The sequence below is a fragment of the Rutidosis leptorrhynchoides genome, chromosome 9 (assembly GCF_046630445.1).
Source record: "Rutidosis leptorrhynchoides isolate AG116_Rl617_1_P2 chromosome 9, CSIRO_AGI_Rlap_v1, whole genome shotgun sequence".
NCBI classification, from domain to species: Eukaryota; Viridiplantae; Streptophyta; class Magnoliopsida; order Asterales; family Asteraceae; genus Rutidosis; species Rutidosis leptorrhynchoides.
The window spans coordinates 338,188,652-338,199,226 of record NC_092341.1 but is presented as its reverse complement, the minus strand read 5'-3'; the positions used below and the strand labels follow the sequence as shown (position 1 = coordinate 338,199,226).

General features: G+C 35.1%; 4 protein-coding genes across 4 annotated transcripts; 1 reads left to right on the top strand and 3 right to left on the bottom strand.

Annotated features, from left to right (window-relative positions):
• Positions 1–301: 301 nt before the first annotated feature.
• LOC139869100 (3'-5' exonuclease-like) lies at positions 302–949 on the bottom strand. Its single transcript, XM_071857424.1, has one exon. The coding sequence runs from the start codon at positions 947–949 to the stop codon at positions 302–304; it is 648 nt and encodes a 215-aa protein (XP_071713525.1).
• Positions 950–3,110: 2,161 nt separating this feature from the next.
• On the top strand, positions 3,111–3,887 carry LOC139865895 (actin-depolymerizing factor 7-like). The gene is made up of 3 exons (XM_071853994.1): positions 3,111–3,230; positions 3,502–3,650; positions 3,737–3,887. The coding sequence occupies exons 1-3, from the start codon at positions 3,138–3,140 to the stop codon at positions 3,885–3,887; spliced, it is 393 nt and encodes a 130-aa protein (XP_071710095.1). The 5' UTR covers positions 3,111–3,137.
• A 296-nt stretch (positions 3,888–4,183) lies between these two features.
• On the bottom strand, positions 4,184–6,468 carry LOC139869098 (uncharacterized). Its single transcript, XM_071857423.1, has 5 exons — positions 5,966–6,468; positions 5,472–5,664; positions 5,330–5,394; positions 4,629–4,839; positions 4,184–4,543 (listed from the first exon to the last, which is right to left on the bottom strand). Exons 1-5 carry the CDS (start codon positions 6,277–6,279, stop codon positions 4,184–4,186), a joined length of 1,143 nt encoding a protein of 380 aa, XP_071713524.1. The 5' UTR covers positions 6,280–6,468.
• Positions 6,469–8,814: 2,346 nt separating this feature from the next.
• On the bottom strand, positions 8,815–9,961 carry LOC139869097 (uncharacterized). Its single transcript, XM_071857422.1, has 2 exons — positions 9,157–9,961; positions 8,815–9,089 (listed from the first exon to the last, which is right to left on the bottom strand). Exons 1-2 carry the CDS (start codon positions 9,959–9,961, stop codon positions 8,815–8,817), a joined length of 1,080 nt encoding a protein of 359 aa, XP_071713523.1.
• Between the last annotated feature and the right edge of the window lie 614 nt (positions 9,962–10,575).

The window sequence follows — 10,575 nt, the reverse complement described above, 5'->3', positions numbered from 1 at the left end:
AATTTTAGATAATTGTACTACATTTTTCACATATATTCAATAAGGTTTATGGAGTGCAAGCAATCAAAGATATAACATTTACCAACACCATCAAAATTCATTTGAAACACACATTTTGCAATAGTCAAACGTGGAACTAAAAATGAAATATACTACTCCTTAAACCCTAAATTTCGAACTTCACCTTAGATGATCATACATTCATAGGATTGCCATTAATCCCTAATATCATCACCAACACATACTTAATCAAAAACTACTAATCAACCAAAACAACCACTTAACTAGTGATATAATAATACTAATTGTAATTATCAAAACCCTGAATCAAATTCCTGGCAATCTCAAAACCCAGAAAAGCATCAATACAAGCATATTTCACCTGAGGATCAGTTAAATATTGGTCATCCCAATTACTCCGCCTAATACTTGTCGGTTTCTCAATATCCGCACCAAGAACCCTTCGAGCTAGGTCTTTCAAACTAGACCTATTAAGCTCTGGCGCACCCAACTGTTCAGCCGCCAACCTCCCCAATTCCGCATAGCTCGCAACACCAATATTATAATCCCTCCTCAGCTTGGCCACGTCATCACCAATCCCGACGCCCATAAACGTGTAAAGAGGGTTATTTAGAAAGTTCCATAAAGAGTACGGAAAGTATTCAGCATGGACTATTTGGAAAATAAGACAACGGCGTCCAACACATAGTTGGAGTGTGGCGACCGGGTTGACGATTTGTGGAGCGTTTGGAGGACGCCATTCGATGTCGAGACCGACGATTAGACGGTTGAGACGGTGTTGGTGGATGGATTCAATTTGGGAGATCCAAGCGTCGACTAATGATGGTGTGGCGGTGACTAGAGTATGAATAGGCTCGTGGTAGAATGTGATGGTGTATTCGTCGTGTGTGGAATCGGGGATACGGTGATTGTATATGTTGGTCGTCATCGGCGGTGTGATTATGGGAGAAAATAAGAAATAGTGTGGAAGGGATGGGATTAAATAGGATATGAATTATACGTATTTCACTATTGATTTGGTTACCATTTATCAATTATCATAAACTAACCAATCCACTAACATAAACTAACCCATCAATTCAACCTAATTTAAATACTTATTTTATTAATTAAACAATTATACGTTACCAAAAATAAAGACCATTAACAAATCACTTAATATTCTCATAATAAACTAATTAAATAAAGTCCATTAACAAATCACTTAATATTGATTTGGTTTGTATTCTGTTGCTTTATATCATGGAGTGATTTACGAGTAATAACTACGACACGTTTTTGTGCTAGAAGATGATGATATTCTTAATGTTTTTCATTGTTTATGATTTATGAATGTTTTCTATTTTATCGATCTCCTTAAAAGCTGTAGTTGTGTTCATGTAAATTGATTAGATTATGAGGTTATTTAGGGATTTGTTAGTGCTCTGTTTTCGGGAAGGATGAGGACCGAATAATTGTTCGATTAAAAAAAATAAAAAATTCAAATTAGGCTAAGATGATGGGTGGGCTGGTTAGATTTATGGATGAGTTGTAATGCCAAGTTGGATCGGATGTCCATGTTGTAAATTTCTCTATGTAAGATTTATGTAAATATAGAATATCATATAATATTTCTAAAGTTAAAAGTTTTTTAAAACTCGCAAGAAATAATGTAGAACTAGATTTCTGGTAAACTAAAATAAAATATTCTTAAATTTCATAGAAAAATAAGACCATTCTTAGAGCATTTTCATTTAACTTGTGAATCTTTAGCCAATATTGTGTGAAAGGTTTGCCAATTGCATAACATCAATGGCATGAGTTTGTTAATCCTTAGCCAATTGTCTTTCGTGCTACATTTTGTGAATCTAAAGCATATTGTATCACTAGATATGTGCTATATATACCTTATATACCTGTACATGCAACATTTTTATTTTATTTTTTGTAAATTGATTTATTTAATTAATTGAGTGGGTGTGAGAAAGAGTGTCATGGTTGTGAGTGAAATGTGATGGATTAGTGATGAGAAGAAAATGAAAAGAAATCCTGAGTTGACGCTGATGTGTCAGTGTGTTAATTTGAAGAAATGTTTCATGATTGGAAATGGTCTTAACCATGACGTTATGTTATTGTATCACTGACTGTCACATCAATTCCACATCAGCACTTCCTTCCGATCTCTAACCAAAGACTAAATGCTAACAACCATGACATACACATAACACACTTCCTCGCACTCACTAAATTAATTAATTATTACGGGTACAAGTTTAAAAGCATTATGTACTCAAAATGCAACTGATCCGTGATTCAATTTGTCATCCAACGAAAATTTGAAGCACAATGGTCCAACCACTAAGCAACCACTTGTCGCTAATATTGGTGTGAGTGGTTGGCGGATCCAACCACGGATCCAACGATATAACCTATAAAAATAAAAATGCTCTAAAACAATACTGTAAATGATAATAAATGATGTAATAGATATCTCCATAGGTATATAATGAATGTACGTAAGTTTCTCGTAAAGTAAAATAAAATATTCTTAAATTCCATAGAAAAAAGAAAACAATAAAATTGGAAGGTGATGCATAAGAGGCTGAAAGAAAATTTCTCACCACTTATTACCTCCCTCAACAGAAATATTATTATTAGTTTCATTTATTTTTCCATATTTTAAGGATCTCTCTCTTTCTCCCATATCTTCTTCTTTTTGCAGTTTTGTTCTTTACCATTATCATCCAATTACACTACCAATCATGGTATGTAATTATGTATCATACATAATGTATGATGTAGAAGATGCGATTCAGTTAAATTTATATCAACAGTTTTAATAAATTCATTGAGTTTTATGATTCACAATATATGATTCATTTCTATGTCATTATTGTTTCTAGTGACGATTTAGTAGTCTGGAATCACTTAGATAATAGTATACATTTTAATGGATATATTGTTAATCATGATGTGTAAATCTATTTGATAATGCATTACATTATGAATTTCACTATTGTTTCCATTTTTCGCCATTGAAAAGATGTTTGTTCATGCATCAATAGTCGATACTTTTTATTTATTAAATTTTCGATGATGAATGTATTTCATTTGGTTAGGCGAACGCGGCTTCTGGAATGGCTGTGAATGATGAATGCAAGCTGAAGTTTCTGGAGCTAAAATCAAAACGGAACTATCGATACATTACCTACAAAATCGAAGATCAGCAGGTAACCAATGGCGAAAGTATTTAGGGACAGAGGGGGCAGATGCCCCCAGTCAATTTCAAATTTTAAATGCAAAAAATTTAGTTTTTTTCATTTTGAACCCAGGGAGTTTTCTTTGCCCAAAAGTCTCTATATTTTGCCATCAAAGCCTCCATATTTTGCTTAAAAGCCTCCATATTTTGCCTAAGCCTCCGTATTATGCCCAAAAAAAGTTGCTGCGTTTTTAAAAAAAATTTCGCCCCCGGTAAAAATGTTTTTGGTTCCGCCACTGCAGGTAACTATTGATAAGATCGGCGGTCCTGATCAGACCTACGAAGATTTCACAAACGCGCTTCCTACTGATGAATGTCGTTATGCTGTCTTTGATTTTGACTTCACCACTGATGAAAATTGCCAGAAAAGCAAAATCTTTTTCATTGCCTGGTAATAATGATATATATGTTCATTATATCATTTTAAAAATTTGTGTGATAGAATTTTAAACATATACACATTCTTTATTAAAATAGGTCACCCGATACATCTAAGGTGAGAATGAAGATGGTGTATGCAAGCTCGAAAGACAGATTTAAGAGAGAACTCGACGGAATTCAAGTTGAGTTGCAAGCAACAGACCCTAGTGAGATGAGCTTAGACACCATTAAATCGCGGGCAATTTAAATAAAGTATGAAGGAGCTTCAATTCATTTAAAGAGTTTATTGCGTATGCATGATCGAACATTGTCATTTTGTTTTCGTTCTTTCTTTTCTTAATTATTTTCGTTTACCGAAAAGGAATTGTTGACACTGTAATGTAATGTAATGTTACTATTCTTTTTGTTCATTCTCAAACGTGGTTCGGACACATATTCGACTCTAGAGCTAATTTGATCAAAATATGGTAGAGAACAGGACAGATAATGTACACAACAGATTAATGTTTTTCAACGTACCATAGAGAAGGCGATAAATAATCTCTAAACTTGATTAATTTGTTCAAAGTAGTCTTTTTCCCATTTCTCAACTTGTTTAATTGAATTCACTTTTGTATCAAGTATGGAATTAAGAGTTTGAGGATCATATGGAGGTTGCATGACGCATGGGCTGACATAAGCAGGACCTTTAACAGTAGACTCCTCCATAAATTGCTTAACAAACCCTTGTGAAGTGCAAACCATCGTCTCCGAACAAATTTCGACTGCATTTTCAGGGACCGTAGGCTTGTATTTCATGAGCTTTGAATACCCATTTAAAAGATGAAACATGTAATTGTATACGTTATCCATTTTTAAATCTTCTTGTATAAAACTGCTTGCTGCCTTTCCGATTTCTTGAACCTGTCATGTAACAACAATGAAATGTTGTCTGCATAAGTTCTTCACTGTTCTTCTGATGTGGCAAAATGGGCAAAACGGGTAATACCTTTTGCTCATGCATGTTGCCCCATTGAACAGCAAACTTGATGGATCTGCATTTGTCATCCATTTTTATGGGCCAGTAATGTTGAAGGGGCATCATCCCCCTCATGAAGAAATCATAGTAATAAGGTGTCACTATTAAGGTAGCTGAATCACAAGCGATAATGTATTTTCCACTCACAGACCACGCAGATCCCTCGATATAGATTTTATATCTGCACATATAGATGTGATTTAGTCAAGGTTGGAAAACTCGCGAGGCGCTTTTTGTGGAGTATCATGCAACTCGAAGAGTACTTGAATGTTGACCAAGTTTGACTTTGACCGAGTTTTGACTGATTTTCCCATAAATTTTGAGTCTTAGCCAATTTTGACCGAGATTGACTGAGTAATCCCGAGTTTTGACCAACTTTTAACCGAGTTTGACTTTAACCGATTTTGACCAAGCTTTGACAGATTTTCCCAGAAACTCTTAGTTTTTGTTACGGGCACGTTTGACCGAGTAATCCCGAGTTTTGACCGAGTTTGAATAATTTTCCCTGAATTTTGAGCGTTTGTTAGCTTTTGGCCATGTTTGACCGAGATTGACCAAGTTTTGACCGAGTTTTCCCGAGTAATTGAACCAAGTACTCGCCTAGTTTTACAGAGTTCTATTTAGTAATACTTAAACAAGATTATAAAAAACTGAAAAAGGTTGTTTCTTGCCTGTGGGTGCATTGGTTAGCCACATTTGATTGTTTAAAACCCTCTTGCGATTCTCGAATCCAGTCCTAAATGTGGATAATTAACAAATCTTATAACTGCAATCATCTAAGTTTAAACTTATGTGTATCACTAGATTAAAAACCTGTATATAAAGACGAGCGTTCCAGTCCTGTGTGTCAGAAACATTACATTTAACAAGATCTTTTCGGTGTTCTGCAACCCACGGATTACCTTTCCAGTACGCGTACGGCTCTCGATCTATCCACTTGGTCCTTTTGTTGCCTTTATGAAGGTCCTTCAACAATAAGTTCCATGGTTTTATATTAATTTCAGCCCTGCAAGAGAAAATTCAAGACCCAAATAAACGGTGTGAATTAGAGCTGTCAGTATGAGCTGGTCCGGTGGGTTCACTAGCTGGTAAAATGGGTAATCTTTGTAATACTCAAATGGGTCGGGTCGGGTTGGGTCAGATCAGGTCAGGTCTACTGCTACTCTTTCAGCTACAAATTCATTTATCTTTTAGTACATAATCAGGATGTCAAATATGAATCGACCCATTCATAACTAAATGGGTCAAAAATGACACCTGTGAGGCTCTAATGTTAACTACAGATGGTGGAAGATGGAAAAACTTACCAACCCCAAAAGGACCAATCAGGAAAAACAATGTCATACGAGTCATCATCGCTACAGTAACGAAACAACGGTGGTGGAGCAACCGTTGAATTAAACTTATCGTAATCTTTCTTTCGAATAACTGGAAAGTCAAGGCAGTCAAACATAAGATCCAAATCAGGTACTTTTCCCGGGTACCTTCTTAGCAACTGTAACAACCCCCAAATAGTGAAAACGTCTCGCGTTTGGATACTTTCTTTATACTTCTCGACATACGCTCGTCCGTTTAATACTACGAACCGAAAGGTAGCTGATTTCTTACCCATTTCAACCATCTCTTTTGTTATCCCAGTTTCTGCCCATGGCTTTAAATCTTCGTGAATCCAACGGAAGAACTCGGGACACGTATGTTGAGGTACTGACGTGTGATCTTGTTCATAAAGTTTGAATCTTTTTGGGTAATAGTTATCAGGGCATGTTAGAGTGAGATTACCCAAAGAGCAATTAATTGGAATTTCGATCTTTTTATGCACGGTTGTGGTAGTATATATTGTGGTATCTTGAGCTACTGGCTGAAATTCAAACATATATAAACAACCCAACATGAGAAATCAAACGCATAAAGCGTTCATGCTAGAGGTGACAAACTGAACGGGTCGGGTGGGTCATGTGGTGTTCAAATGGGCAAACTTTTGTAAACACTTTTTGTCCACATTGTTTTGTAAAAAAATATTACCATGTCTAACAGGATTACAGATTATATCAGTTCAAATTTCATGTAACGATATAATAACTTTTCAAAAAAAAAAAAACCAATATGATGTAATAATAGATTAAGAAGATGAAATGATAACAGACTTACAGACACAGTGACATATAAATAGCGAGTATATACGACCATATTAACAAAAAAGCAAACTGTAACGAAGAGGGCGCAAACAAAGGATCTAAAACAAGTGTTATTGTAAGCAGCAATTAACGACAGTGTAATCGTCTCTTCAAAATGCCTGTAAATTCTTCGATATCTTGATCCCAAAATCGTACTGTCGCTCCTATGATCATTCTTGCCCTGCTGCATCTTTTAACAGTTTTGTTTAAAACAGCAAATATAGTTCTCTTAAGTGAGTCTGCAAAACAACATGTTATAGAAATAGAGTTTACATAAATTTAAAATTCATATGTTGAAAGTTATAGGAATGAAAATGAAGTACACAAAATAAGTGTTATGGGAGGAAAAAATGGAAAGCTCCATATAAAGAAAAATAGTCTCTCCATCCCTTATCAAATGAAAACTTTTATATCCAATTTAATATAATGTTTAAAACTTATTAACTTTACTTTGTCAAAAATGTTACAAGTACAAACTTCATATCCGTTTTAATGTAAATATGTAACTCTTCTTTGTTACTTTGTCATTTTAACAATTATGGCATTATTGTTATTTGGATGGTAAAATGTTACTGACAAAAAACTGGTTTATTATTTGGTGAAAGTATACAAATTAAGTTGGCCACACTTTGAGTTTGAGGTATCTATCCTTTTACAGTAATTTGCATTATTGGTCCCTGCGATTTATATACATTTTCACTATTAGTACTCGTGCTTTATTAGTCGTGTATAGACGGTCTAAAATCTCCTAAGTTGTTGCATGTATACCCTTAGTGATGCGTGTTCAGCATATCTACTTCGCTCAGTCATAGGATGGTATTTTAGTGACTTTTTTGCTCCGTTGGTCCTTCAATTATACACGAAATTGCAATCCGAGTCCCTCAAGTTTTTTTTTTATTTTCGCGTCCTTTTAATTGCAATATTTTGCAATCCGAGTCCCTCCGTCACTTTGCCGTCTAAATTGGCCGTTAGTACCATCACGTGACCAAAACGTGATGGGTAAAATCGTCTTTTTGCATCCTGACCAGCTCCTTTATACGTTGCAAACAAGTTGGGTGACTTCATTTTCAACACCTCGTTCATTTCAAACCCTAGATAAATCCCCAAATATTGAAATCAAAAATTCGAACCCTAATTTGTAGAGATGGAATGCTGGTGTGGTCGACCGTGTGTAATACGATTCTCAAACTCTGAAGCTAACCCCGGACGTCGTTACTATACGTGTGAAAAAAGGTAATTTGACTTGATCCAATTCGTTGATAATTCCATATCTGTTACGAATTCTTGTTTCTTATTTTTGCAGATATCGTATTGCTCGTTCTTTGCTTGGTACGATCCTCCAAATACACTGGATTGCATATCTGCAGTTATGAATGCCAAATTGGAAGTTGATGAAAAGCTTAGAGAATCAGAAAAAAGAGAGTGGAATCTGAAGATTATGTTGATTGTTAGCTGGGTTGTGTTTGTAATGTTGTACTTCTCAAATTGAACTGGGTTAATTGCAGTGTTTTAGTAGTATTCGAATGATGTAATGTATCAATGTAGACAAGTCTTGAATGTATCTTTTTTTGTTGAATCTACTTGAAATGGAGAATGGTAATTTGGTTGACACTATATTGACATTTCCTTCAATCTAATTGCAATGCAGGATTTTTTTCTTGAACTACATTTGGTACCTTTTGCTTGACACTATATTGACACTAATACATATTAGTAGTAGCATAATAAGTGACAAAATACATTAGTCATTAAAGATAACATATATATTAGGAGTAGCAAAAGAAGTTACCAAATACAGACCACCAAATACAGACTATTATCATTCGATTACAACTTAAAAACCTACCATTACCAAATACATAACAAGTTTAGCCAAATACATAACAAGTTGACCAAATACATAACAAGCTTAGCAAAAGAAGTTACAAAATACATAACAAGTTTAGCCAAAATACATTGTTCATACAAACTAACACAGACATTTAAGTCTTCTTCTTCCCATTACCATCACTCCTTTTTTTCTTCTTGTCACCATCAGATGCCTTTTTCTTCTTACTTCCACCATTACTTCCACCACCACCACTTTTTGATGCCCCATTAGTACCCCCATTATCACCATCAGATGCCTTCTTCTTCTTACTTCCACCATTACTTCCACCACCACCACCACTTGTAGATGCCCCATTAGTACCCCCATTGGGACACTTTCTTTTGTTATGACCATAAATTCCACAAGCACCACATTTCTTTAACTTACCTATTTTAAAGAATTAATAAGTAAAGTAATGTATAAGAAAGTTAAAGTAAAAGAATTGTACTTATACCTTGTGATGACAGTTTACCATCTACACCAACCACATCCTTCTCATTAGCAGACATTCTTCTCTTTTTTTTTGGTCGACCAGGGGTGGATATCTTCTTTGGTGCAACAAGAGTGTACCCATCTTCAGCTTTTTCACACAAAGTTCTTCCATTCAATGGTTCAACTGTAAACTGGTATGTGTTAATCCAAGTAGATAACAAATAAACTGGATGAACCCATGTTTCTGGTTCACTAACTTCAAGACCATTGTCTGCCATGTTATTGATAACTGCAACAGCATGCTTGCAAGGTATTCCAGTAAGTTCCCACTTCCTACAAGCACATGATTTTGACTCAATATCAACCACAAACTGCTCATTCCCATGTCCACTAACTTGATATCTTTGATTTCCTCCCCATAAAACATCACATTTGTTAGCATCAGACTTAATCTTCTCAAACACCTTACTTGCAGCAGGAGTTAAAATTCCATTTGTTTTTAAAATCTTCTTTTTAACATTCACAATTCTTTTCATACAATACTCTCTAATGTATTCTAAAGCTGTAACTATTGGTTTGTCTCTTGCATCAACCAACCATCTATTAAACACTTCACACATGTTACTAAGCAATACATCAGACACAACCCTCCCAGTAAAGTGACTTCTAGCCCACTCTTGAGGAGGAATCTTAGTCAACCAAACATATGCTTCATTATCAAACTCTTTCAATTGCAGCATGGATTGTTCAAACTCAGGCACTGTTGTCACAGTTGCACACCTCCACAAATGGTTCTTATATGCTAAACCTCTAAAGCTACCTTTCATATTGCCATGAATGTGTCTTAGACAATGTCTATGTTCAGCACTTGGATACAAGTTGCTCACAGCTTATATCAAACCCTACCATAATAAATATTAAGTTAAGTAAATTAATTATTAATAAAAGTCAATTGAATATTAATAAACTATAGACTAAACTATATTAATAAAGTCAAAGTGAATACCTTTTGTCTGTCTGATATGAATGTAAAGTTAGAATTGAGAGACAAGTCAAGATCATCACCCAAATTTTGTAAGAACCAAGTCCATGATGCACCACATTCTTGTTCAACTATGGCATATGCAACTGGATAAATGCCATTGTTGGAATCAACACCTATAGCACTCAAGATGCAACCACTGGCTGGTTCTTTCATAAAAGCACCATCCAAGCCCAACAGATCTCTGCCAATTGCTTTAAACCCCTTCTTAAGTGGACCCAAACATATGTAAATTCTTTTGAATACCCTTGTAGTTTGCTTAAGGTTTCCAGGCTCAACATCAATTTTAACAGTGGAATCAGGATTAGCCCTTTTCAACTCACAAATATAATCTCTAATCTCACCATACTGAGAATAATAATCACCTTGTATCATCTTTGTTGCCCTTCTCAAAGCTCT